This window comes from Elephas maximus, chromosome 4 (assembly GCF_024166365.1).
Source record: "Elephas maximus indicus isolate mEleMax1 chromosome 4, mEleMax1 primary haplotype, whole genome shotgun sequence".
In the NCBI taxonomy this organism is placed as follows: domain Eukaryota; kingdom Metazoa; phylum Chordata; class Mammalia; order Proboscidea; family Elephantidae; genus Elephas; species Elephas maximus.
The window spans coordinates 94,731,733-94,744,716 of record NC_064822.1 but is presented as its reverse complement, the minus strand read 5'-3'; the positions used below and the strand labels follow the sequence as shown (position 1 = coordinate 94,744,716).

Genomic DNA, 12,984 nt, shown 5'->3' with positions numbered 1-12,984 from the left:
ATTTGTCCAGTTGTGAGGATTTTTATTTTCTTTATGTTGAGGCGTAATCCATACTGAAGGCTTTGGTCTTTGATCTTCATCAGTAAGTGCTTCAAGTCCTCTTCACTTTCAGCAAGTAAGGTTGTTGTATCATCTGCATAATGTAGGTTGTTAACGAGGCTTCCTCCAATCCTGATGCTCCATTCTTTTTCACATAGTCCAGCTTCTCAGATTATTTATTTAGCATACAGATTGAGTAAGTATGGTGAAAGGATGCACACCTTTCCTAACTTTAAACTACGTAGTATCCCCTTGTTCTGTTCGAAGGACTGCCTCTTGATCTATATACTGGTTTCACATGAGCATAATTAAGTGTTCTAGAATTTCCATTCTTCAAAATGTTACCCATAATTTGTTATGATCCACACAGTTGAATACTTTTGCATAGTCACTAAAACACAGGTAAACATCCTTCTAGTATTCTCAGCTTTCAGCCAGGATCCATCTGACTTCACCAATGATGTCTCTGGTTCCATGTCCTCTTCTGAATCTGGCTTGAATTTCTGGCAGTTCCCTGTCAATAAACTGCTGCAACTGCTTTTGAATGATCTTCAGCAAAAATTTACTTGCGTGTGACATTAATGATACTGTTCGATAATTTCCACATTCAGTTGGATCACCTTTCTTAGGAATAGGCATAAATGCAGATCTCTTCCTGTCAGTTGGCCTGGTAGCTGTCTTCCAAATTTCTTGGCATAGATGAGTAAGTACTTCCAATGCTGCATCCATTTGTGGGAACATTTCAATTGATATTCTATCAATTCATGGAGCCTTATTTTTCACCAATGCCTTCAGTGCAGCTTGGACCTCTTCCTTCAGTACCATTGCTTCCTGATCATATGCTATGTCCTGAAATGGTTGAATGTTGACCAATTCTTTTTGGTATATTTACTTTGTGTATTGCTTCCATCTTCAAATCTGTTCTTGAGATGGTTTCTAAATTCAGGTGGCATATACTAAAGGTTGTACTTTGGTTCTCGTGGGCTTGTTCTAATTTTCTTCAGCCTAAACTTGGACTTGCATATGAGCAATTGATGGTCTGTTCCACAGTTGACCCCTGGCCTCGTTCTGATTGATGATATTGAGCTTTTCCACCATCTCTTTCCACAGATGTAGTCGATTTGATTCCTATGTATTCCATCTAGCAAGGACCATTTGTATAGTTGCCATTTATGCTGGTGAAAAAAGATATTTGCAGTGAAGAAGTCCTTGGTCTTGTAAAGCTCTATCATGTGATCTCTGGCATCGTTTCTATCACCAAGGCCATATTTTCCAACTACTGATCCTTCTTCTTTGTTTCCAGCTATTGCATTCAATTACCAGTAGTTATCAATGCATTCTGATTGCATGTTTGATCAATTTTAGACTGCAGAAGTTGGTAAGAATCTTCAATGTCTTCATCTTTGGTCTTAGTGGTTAGTATGTAAATCTGAGTAATAGTCGTATTAACTGATCTTACTTGTAGGCATATGGATATTATCCTGTCACTGACAGCGTTGTACTTCAGGATAGATCTTGAAGATAGATCTTTGAAGATGAATGCAACATCATTCCTCTTCAAGTTGTCATCCCCAGCATAGTAGACCATATGGTTGTCTGATTCAAAATGGGCAATACCAGTCTATTTCAGCTCACTAATGTCTTGGATGTCGATCTTTATGGGTTCCATTTCATTTTTTGACAACTTCCGATTTTCCTAGATTCATACTTCGTACATTTCAAATTCTGATTATTAATGGATATTTGCAGCTGTTTCTTCTCATTTGGAGTCATGCCACATCAGCAAATAAAGGTCCTAAGCTTGACTCTGTCTACGTCTTTAAGGTTGACTCTACTTTGAGGAGGCAGCACTTCCCTAGTCATCTTTTGAGTGCCTTCCAATCTGAGAAGCTCATTTTTCAGCACTATATCAGACAATGACCCACTGCTATTCATAAGGTTTTCACTGGCTAATTCTTTTCTGAAGTAGACTGCCAGGTCCTTCTCCTACTCTGTCTTAGTCTGGAAGCTCAGCTGAAATCTGTCCACCATGGGTGACCCTTGCATGTTGCTGTGATGCTGGAAGCTAAGCCACCTCGCTATACAAGGCCAAATACATAAGCTACATTATTGTTTAAGTATTGAAGTATCAAATAACTCATAAATTATGAAGAAAGAAAACTGAAGCACAGTTTTAAAGTTCTAACTCCTGTACCAACTTATGATCAGAAGAAAGTATGTTTGTGTCAAGAGCAGTACAACTGAGAAGAACCACAGAGACAATTCCCTTACCTGAAACTTCTGGAGCCAGATATATTTAGGAATTTATATTTTTTTCAGATTTAAGAAAGTTAATATGATGCATATAAATTCCACACTAGTGTGATAAAGTTCTTTCAGGTCAGGTTTTGTCACAGTCAATTAGAAGAAAACCTTTGAGTTTTCAGAGCTATGAGTTTCAGAGTTACGAATAAGAGTTTGAGGGCCTGGATTGGCTTTTGCCTTAGTTTTAGATAAGTGTCAACTTTACCTAGGTTAAAACTTTTGCTATGTTTACACTATCTATGGAACATTTAAATGTTTTAAAAATTTAACTTTAAAAATATTGAATATTCTCTTCTTTTTATTTTGTTATTGCCCTGGAAAATTATATTAATTTGTTTGCCCTATAAAAAACAATGATTAAAATTGCAATGTAAGTTCATCATTATTCACACAATAAACATCTATTCATAATGTGATAAGCTACAATATTTTTATTTCTTTTATTATCATTATTTTTATTTAGCATTATTAATACTTTACAATGCAATGGGACAGGTTTGTTTTTTAATGTACTAAGTGAGATTTTCTTAAAAATGTGATATATATATCATAATAATACTTGCCATTTTAACATTCTTACTTGTACAACTTAGTGATATTAATTACATTCATCATGTTGTACAACCATTACCACTATTCAATTTCAGTTTTTTCTGTTATCCTTAACAGAACTTCAGTGCCCCCTAAGCAATGATAACCTTCTTTCCCCCTTCCTCACACCCTTGGTAACCACTAACAAACTCTGTATCTATGTGTAGGAGGACTCACATTTCCTGACCTCAAACCATACTAAAAAGACACAGTAATTAAAATCGTCTGGTACTAGTATAACTGGCATGATAGACATATAAACCAGTGGAATAAAACTGAAGGTCCAGAAACAATAAATAATAATAAATGTAAAATAAATAAATAATAATACAGCTATGATCAAGTGATTTTCAAAAAGGGTGCTAAGCCCATTCAATGGGAAAAGATACTGGGACAATAATAATAAATGGTGCTGGGACAATTGGATTTCCACATGCAAAAGAATGAAGCTGGGCCTGTACCTCACACCTTACATGAAAATTAACTCAAAATGGGTCAAGGACCTAAAAGTAAGAACTAAAACCATAAAATTCTTAGAAGACAGGAGTAATATTTTGGTACCTAGTTTTTAACAACGGATTTTTAGATGTAACACCAAAACACAAGCAACAAAAGACAAAATAGATAAATGAGACTTCATCAAAATTAAAAACTTTTGTTTGTAAAAGGACTTTATCAAAAAAATGAATATACATCTACACACTGGGAGAAAATTTTGGGGAACCATAAATCTGATAAGAGTTTAATATCCAGAATATATAAAGAACTTCTACAGCTTAACAACAAAAGACAACCCACTTAAAAAATGGGCAAAGGACTTGAACAGATATTTCCCCAAAGAGGAAATACATATCGCCAACAAGCACATGAAAAGAGGCTCAATGTCATTAAAAAAAAACAGTGCCCTCGAGTTGATTCCGACTCACAGCGACCCTATAGAATGGAGTAGAACTGCCCCATTAGTGAAATGCAAATCAAAACCACAATGAGATATCACTTTATCCCCACTAAGATTGCTATGATTAAAAAAAAAAAAAAATGAAAGAAACAAGTGTTGATGAGGCGTGAAGAAATTGGAACCTCCATCTATTGCCTGTGGGATTGTAAAATGGTATAGCCACAAAGTTAAACATAGATAGGCTACAGTTTTTTGATTCTCCTGAACTCACATCTGGGTCACTGGTCATCCACGTTGAAGAGCAAACTTTATCACCTACCTGGTGTGCCCTCCGATGTTTTTATCCCCATTCTACAGCAATACTGAGCAATCCCATAGTCAGCAATCTTTGCAATGATGGCAGCATTTGGGTACAGGGTAAAAAGCAACACGTTGTGGGGTTTCAAGTCACGATATATGATCATAGCTGAGTGGAGATATCTGCCAGAAAATACATAGGTAGTATTATTAAAGGGTGATCAAATTTAATCACATTTTATAAATATTAAAATAAAATATTTATATACTTATAAAAATATATTTTTGTCATAATTTCCTTGAACACGCATTGCATGTCCGTTATCCAAAGTATCAAAAATTCTGTGGTACGTTTAACCCTAAAAGTTAATTAAGAGATATTGCAGAAGGAAATCAGAACATACACACCTAATATTAAAAAATAATAATTCCATACCAATAAGAAAGTGATTGAAACTTTAAGGGATAACCACCTCAGGCAAAGTCCCAATTTTTGGCAACATTTCTTTCATATATCTTAACAATTACTTTAAAGGAGTTTCAAATTCCCTCAATGATCATATGAATATTTTAATTATTTTAAAATGTAAATATGCCAAATAGGAGTTAAGATTTTGCTGTACTTCCCATTTATTTAAGATTTTTTATTTTCTCCAAACCATTTTTTAAATTTTCTTCAAACCATATAGCGGTTCATCTCAGATTTTAAGATTCTCTTTTGACATTTATTTATTCTAACTAAAATATTTCCTAATTTTTTGAAGAACGTTGTTGCTGTTACATGCCATTGAGCTGGTTCTGACTCATAGCAACCCTATGGACAACAGAAGGAAATGCTGCGAGGCTCTGCGTCATCCTCACAATCATTGTTATGCTTGAGCAAACTGACAGATGTGTGGGGGTATAAAGAATAATTTCTACTCTTTCGATAATAACAAGTGAAAATATAAAACTTTTTCTAGCTATCAATCTCTCACTCTGATTGAAGATATGATTTACTGTAAACTCAATTCTGTAATAAACTAAGGTTAACAAAGAGCACTGGGGACTGAGAGTCAGAATGAATAAAAGATTGTCTTGGGAAAGGTGATACTGGGTGATGTTAAAGTCTTTCCTTTTATGGACTGATCCATGTAACCATAAGCAACTAGAGCTGGACATTTCAGGCAAAGGATAAAAACTAAATAAAAAAAACAACATAAAGTTTTAATTTCAACTGTGTTCTGCTCACTCTGGCAAAATGGCCAGAGATCTACTACTGTGCCTCAACTAAAGTATTTAATTCTATTGCCACCTTTCCTTACACAGCCACAAACTTCTGATTTTTCTCAGCGCTTAGTATCTTCCCTGCCCTGTGGTGTCAAATTTACTACAGCTATCCACGTGATCTCACAAGCATATCATGACCTACTTCGAAAAAATAATTTTCCACAGGACTTAATGGAAGTAAATTTAAATTCTTTGTTTGTTTGTGACTTTTGGTTTTGGTTCACATTGTATCAATAAATATTTACTCCATTATCTGTACCCGTCACAGCTGCAGGGATTAGAAGCAGAGTGGCAGTGATACCCTGAACTTCCCATTGCATGACGACCTACAGTGTATATATCATTTAATTGTTTCTGCAGTAGATGCTTCTCTCTCTTCCAGGATGTAGTTAGGATATTTGACATTGGTACCATTCATTTAAGTATACATATTTTTGGCTGAAAAATAAGGTAAATGTACTAATGAAGTTGACCTTAACAATAAGTAATTGGCTCGAACGGAAAATTTACTAAGGGCTTACTGAAAGGCCATTAGCTACTTTTGCTCTGCTGAAGAGAAAAGCTGGGAGATTAAGAAGAAAAAAGTTAAAAGCCAAGTCATACATCGTTAAATAGCCTCTAAATCCTTCATAATGTGTGCCTCTTTCAGCCTATTTATAGAACATAGACTCAGAATACTTCTCGAAGATTAAAAAAAAAAAGTTAAACTTCATTTGAAATAATATCAATGGGAGGGAGTAGTTATCTGAGTTAGTTAAGATACTCAATTATAGAATTTAATCTTAAATAGTGCAGTTTTAATAGCTTTTAATAGAATAGCAAAGTAACTTCTGAAATAATAATATCTAATTTTACTGAAACTAATTCAACCATATTTTACATATGAAGTGACAATGAGCATTGTCAAATATTTTATCAAAATAAATTGTCTTACATTCAGTTGCTTTTCTAATCTTGATTATAATTAGAGTTGCTAAGAAAACCTTTTCTCCATAAACTTTATTCCAACCTGAATAGAACGATTCTAAAAGTAGAATACATTCATTCTTTTAACAAACATGTAGTAGGCATCCATCAGGGCCAGTCATCGGGGATTATAAAACTATCTTTGTATCCCTGCCCTTGAGGGGTTCAAAGTCTGGATGGGGAAACAGGTGCTTACACAAGGTTAGAGATACATGATAAGTACTATTTGCTAGAGAAGCACAGAGAGGGAAAGACACAGCAGTAAAGTTGGTGAAGACTGTAAATTTTCAATCCTGATAAGAATTATGTAATCTCTACCTTTCACTCTTCAATATCTAACACAATGTCCTGCATGGCGCAGGCTCAGAAATGTTAGAGATTAGCCTCTAACATGAAAAGTGCCCTTTTCATGGGACACTTCAGCTTAATTGTGGAGATGGCATCTGAGCCAATTCATGAAGAAAATTCGTGAAGAATTTGTCTCCAGGCAGATGAATTCGGGGAAAGAAAGAAATGACATAAGCAAAGATAGAGAGGCATGATGTACGTGAAAATTCCAGACCTTCTTTGTGATTAGAATGTGAAATGTGAACACTGGAGTGGCAAGAGGCTGGACGGGTAGGCGAGAGGCACACATGAAGAGTCCTGACATTTTACCAAGGAGTTTGGCTGTACTCTGTAGATTACTGAGAACCACCAGAGTATTTGAAGCATGATTAGATTTTTATTTTAGAAGAAGTATTTCCCTAGAGGTCCTGGGCTAAGGCAGTGGTAGTAACATAAAAATAAATAGAATGATTAAAGAAATGATGTAAAATAGAATCAAGGATCTGGTAGAGAAATGGATACTAACTTTTTAAGGGAGGGAGTTGGTCTGGTTGTGGCTACAAGAATCCTGCCCTGGCAAGCAGGGGATATAAAGAAAAAGCTGACACATGGTGGGAAGAAGTAGGCAGAGAAAGTAACAAATTCAGTTTTGAAAATACTGAATTATAGAAGTTTATAGTAAATGCAAAGTTGTCACAAATTTCATTTTACTTGGATCCACAATCAATAGCCATGGAAGCAGCAGTCAAGAAATCAAAAGACACATTGAATTAGGTAAATCTGCTGCAAAGAACCTCTTTAAAGTGTTGAAGAGCAAAGATGTCACCTTGAAGACTAAGGTGCGCCTGACCCAAGCCATGGTATTTTCAATCGCATCATATGCATGTGAAAGCTGGACAATGAATAAGGAAGACCAAAAAAGAAGTGACACCTTTGAATTGTGGTGTTGGTGAAGAATATTGAATATACCATGGACTGCCAAAATGAACAAATCTCTCTTAGCAGAAGTACAGCCAGAATGCTCCTTAGAGGCAAGGATGGGGAGACTGCATCTTACATACTTTGGACATGTTATCAGGAGGGATCAGTACCTGGAAAAGGACACCATGCTTGGCAGAGTACAGGGTCAGCAGAAAAGAGGAAGACCCTCAACGAGGTGGACTGACAGAGTGGCTGCAACAATGAGCTCAAGCATAACAATGGTTGTAAGGATGGCTCAGGACCCGGCAGTGTTTCGTTCTGTTGTACACAGGGTTGCTATGAGATGGAACCGACTAGAGGCACCTAACAACAACAACAACATAGTAAATGCAGGTAACTTGTCTTCATAGGTAGTTGATAATTCAGATGTAGAGCTCAAAGGAGTGGACTGAATTTGAGATGTAAGCTAATAGTTGAAGGCAAGACTGCGGAAAAGAGTTGTACAACCTGAAGAAAGTGTGTTATTCTAAAGAGCTATATCATTTAAGGGCTCCAAAACAGTCATGAGAAACCTGTACATAGACAAGGAGGCAGTTGTTTGAACAGAACAAGTAGATACTGTGTGGTTTAAAATCAGGGAAGGTGCGTATCAGGGTTGTATCCTTTCACCATATTTATTCAATCTGTATGCTGAGTAAAACATTCAAGAACCTGGACTATATGAAGAAGAATGTGGCTTCAGAATTGGAGGAAGGCTCATTATCAACCTGCGATATGTAGATGACACAACCTTGCTTGCTGAAAGTGAAGAGGACTTGAAGTACTTATTGATAAAGATCAAAGACCACAGCTTTCAGTATGAATTGCACCTCAACATAAGGAAAACAAAAATCCTCACAACTGGACCAATAAGCAGCATCGTGAAAATGGAGAAAAGGCTAAAGTTGTCACGTATTTCATTTTACTTGGATTCACAATCATCGCCCATGGGAGCAGCTGTCAGGAAATCAAATGATGTGTTGCATTGGGCAAATCTGTGTTAAAAAGCAAAGATGTCACTTTGAGGACTAAGGTGTGCCTGACCCAAGCCATGATATTTTCAATTGCCTCATACGCATGTGAAAGCTGGACAATGAATAAGGAAGACTGAAGAAGAATTGATGCCTTTGAATTATGTCAGCGAAGAATATTGAATATACCATGGACTGCCAGAAGAACAAACAAATCTCTCTTGGAAAAAGTACAGCCAAAATGTTCCTTAGAAGCAAGGATCATGAGACTGCATCTCACATACTTTGGACATGTTACCAGGAGGGACCAGTTCCTGGAGAAGAACATCATGCTTTGTAGAGGGTCGATGAAAAAGAGGAAGGCTCAATGAGATGGGTTGATAGCAGTGGCTGCAACTATGGGCTCAAGCATAACAACAATTGTGAGGACGGCACAGAACCAGGCAGTGATTCATTCTGTTGTATACAGGGTCGCTATAAGTCAGAACTGACTTGATGGCACTTAACAATAACAGAATCTGATTTTATCGCATCCTTCTACCTCTGTAGCTATACTCATTCCCATCAAGTCAATTCCAACTCACAACAACCCTGTAGGACACAGCGGAATTGCCTCGTAGGGTTTCCAAGGAGCGGCTGATGGATTCAAGCTGCCAACCTTTCAGATAGCAGCCAAATGCTTAACCACTGCACCACCAGGGCTCCTTTGTAGTTATAGTGCCATGCTAAAATATATTTGGGAAACAAAAATTAATGCTGTGTTTTAAAAATACACTTACTGGTGGTAGAGGATTGAAAGCTTAGCTACTGAAACCTACTAGCCTCTGGCGCTACAGGATCCAGAAAGCTGTCCTGGCATTATTCTGAATAAATCAGACTAATTATAAGAAAAATGTGCTGAAAGTTCATTTACTACATCACAAACTGCTGGATGCGTTATTTGAACGAAGGTTTCAGAGAACCAGGATAAGTCGTTTTAGAGATGAGGTATAAACAGTGGTAAACAAAAACAGCAATTCTGCATTTCATAAATGAGCACTTTAGCTCACTCATGTGTGATTAGATTATGTGGAAGAATTGTGTGGAAGAACTAGGACTTGGAGTTAGCTAAATTAATGAAAGTGACCGAGAAGACTCTGAAATACTTGAGAAATAGTCGCACTTTACCCAGATTATTCTAACACAAGGCTCCCTCTGGTGTTCAAAAGCAGATATGTCAACTCAAATCCTAAATCCCTGCAGCCTGTTTCATTTAATAATCTGTATTTTTCAGTAATTTCTGGACATATTTAAGAAGGGAATTCTACTTATTTTATGCACTCATTATATTCTCTAGGCACTATTAATAGCTATAAATTCCCGTTTTGTGTGTGTGTGTTTGTTTTTCTTACTGCCCATTCCATTTACATTTCTGGATGTTTCCTGAAAGGTATGCACACAGTATTTCAGGAGGAAAGTAAAACTGAAACCACTGAGTGGCTACTATGTGCCGAGCATTGTTTTCATAATGCCACTATATGTGAGGACCCATTATTCTAGGTGCTATGGATAAAATGGAAACCCTGGTGGCATAGTGGTTAAGCGCTACAGCTGCTAACAAAAGGGTTGGCAGTTTGAATCCGCCAGGTGCTCCTTGGAAACTGTCTGGGGCAGTTCTGCCCTGTCGTATAGGGTCACTATGAGTCAGAATCAACTCGATGGCACTGGGTTTCGTTTTGGGTTTTTTATGGATAAAATGGTGAACAAGATGGGAAGTCCCTGCTATTTTGGCACTCAGATCCTGCTGGCAAAGACAGACAATAAACAAATTTTAAAATATGAAAACATAAAGAATATCAGGCTGCAAAATGTGCCATAGGTGCCCAAGAGACATAGGGTGCTATTTCACACAGGGTGGTCAGGGATTCCCTCTCTGAGAAGAGACCTGAATGAAATGAGGAGTGAACCAAAAGGATATCTGGGGGTCGGAGATTCCTGGCCAAGGGAACAGCAAGTGCAATGCCTCTGACATATTCCAGAAACCTCAGGAAGGCAAGTGGCTGAGCAGTGAACAGAAAGTGAAGTAGGAGAAAATCGATAACAGGAAAAAGACTTGATCCATCTTCCACGTTAGAAAAATCAATCTGGCTACTGTGTGAACAGGTTATAATGGGGGCAAAGGTGAAAGCAAGGAGACCAATTAGGAAACAAAAGATGACAGTGGCTTTGACTTGGGTGGTGTGAGAGAAATTCTGAGAAGTAACTGCATTAAGATACAGCTTGATAGTAGAGCTGCCATGATTTGCTGAAAGATTCAGTGTGGGGCGGGGGAGAAAGGGAGGATGAAGGATGACTCCACAGGGGAGCATCTGGTGAAGTGAGACGGGGAACAGTGGGGAAGGGAGAAATCAAGAGTTTAATCTGGGATGCATTCAGTTATTACAAAAGCTCTTGAAACTTTGTGCATTAGAATTAGTCAGAGTTTACAAACCAAAAAAATGACAAGAATAAGATATAAAATTATGGTTACTGTTTAGAGCAGTGATTTATCCCAATCTGTCTGTCTCCAAAGACCATGGCCTTTCCACTCTGCTATGCTGTCTCTCTAAGACTCTGTCTAGTGACCACCTGACTGCAGTTTGGGTGTCCTCTGAAGCACAATATGGTCATGCAGAACATCTCAATTCTAATCACTTTTTCCTTACCAGAAGTATGGATCAATCTTCCCTTATTAGGGTTATTGAATGGTAATAAATTTTCTTTCCTTGATACTCTGCAGCGTAATCTATATTGCAGTAGCAGGGAGTGTAAATCTATGTAGGGTGTAGGTGATGGGCTCTGGAGCTGGAATCCTGGGTTCAAACTCTACTCCTACTAACTGTGAGGCTCTGCATGATCTTACTCATATTTTATGAAATTATAAAACTTTTATCAAGGAGGTGGTAGTTTTTTTTCTTTAATGCCCTTACGTGCTGGTCACCCAAACTGTTTGTAAAATGTTACTGGGAGCCACTGCTCTCACAGCCTGAGAGTAAATTCAGGCTCGTGCTTGTCACGCACTGAATAGAAAGTAATGTGACCTACATACCTCAAGCCATCAGCCACATGCAGTGCAATCCTGTGCTGCAGGGTTCGGGTGAGGCTGGCTTTGTCCTGCTGAAGCAGGCGATCCAAGGAACCCTTGGGGGCTAATTCCATCACCAACATTCGAGGACGAATCCCAGCTGCCAGCAAAAATATTAAGCTGGGGTGGTGGAGGTGGCAAAGCACCACCAACTCCTGAAAAAGTTCAAAACATATAAGAGTAACACACACAATCTGTTACCTAAATATCTCCTGCCTTAACTGCATCCACACTTTGATCATGATTTTCTCTGGGTGATCAGATTATAAGAAACTTTCCATTTCTTCTTTCAGCATCTTTATAGTTTCCACATTTTCAGTAGTAAACAACTGGTTTTAAAATGGTGTTTTCAATTAAAAAATTTAAGTTTTTTTTTTTCTTCCTTTTGCTCTGCTTTTATCAGAACATTTAATGCAGGGACAGTATGCACAGTGCAGTCATGCTAACAGGTGATGCCAATATTAACTGGACCCTACTTAGCTGCAGAGCCCTTCTCAGCCACTACTAATTGATGATAACTAGCATGGGGCAGGGCAGGTAAAACCTGCCTGTCATTGCTGATTCAGTGACTAGAAAAGTTCACTGAGGACAATGCGTAACTCCATAAAAATATACAGCATCATCCCCTCCTGGAAACTCTAGCGTTAGAGTTCCCGTTACTCTTGGACTAAAACCCCACGTACTTCTGTGGCCTGCACAGCCTGACCTGCTCCAGCCCCAGACCACCTCTCAGACACCATCTCCTTTCTCTCTCCCCTTCATTCACCACCCTCCAGCCACACTGACCTTCATTCCAGCCATAGGATCTTTGCACTTGCTGGTCCCTGTGCCTAGAAATCCCTTCATTCTTCATGCTGCTTATAGCTTCTTACCATTCAGATTTTAGCTCAATATCACTCCACAGAGTAACTTGCCTAAGGAATCCCAAGGTAGTGCCCCAGGTGCAACAATCTGTCTCCAATCCACTTATTTTTTCTATTTTTTTTAAATCACTATCTGGTATTATTTCTTTTCACACTTTTTATCTGACCCATCTGATGAGAATGTAAACAACTTGTTTTATCCAGTCTAGCGCCTAAAATGAATGACTAAATGAGAATGAATTACTTTGTCATTAGATTAACTTGAAAACAGCTGTATAACATAAAGATATGACAAATATTTTTCCAATTGAAAAGTGGAGAAATAAAAAGAGATGTTAAATGAGAGCCCAAGAAGCCAGGGATGACATTTTAATTTGAACAGAGAGGTCTCCATTC

General features: G+C 37.7%; 1 protein-coding gene across 6 annotated transcripts in view; it reads right to left on the bottom strand.

Moving 5' to 3' along the window:
- Positions 1-12,984, bottom strand: part of LRRK2 (leucine rich repeat kinase 2) — a 158,551-nt gene that overhangs the window by 35,108 nt on the left and 110,459 nt on the right. For all 6 annotated transcript variants that reach the window (XM_049882826.1, XM_049882827.1, XM_049882829.1 and 3 more), the window contains 2 exons: positions 11,690-11,880; positions 4,152-4,312 (listed from right to left, as the gene is read on the bottom strand). In XM_049882826.1, the coding sequence (XP_049738783.1) occupies positions 4,152-4,312; positions 11,690-11,880 (352 nt within the window). The remainder of the gene's footprint in view (positions 1-4,151; positions 4,313-11,689; positions 11,881-12,984) is intronic.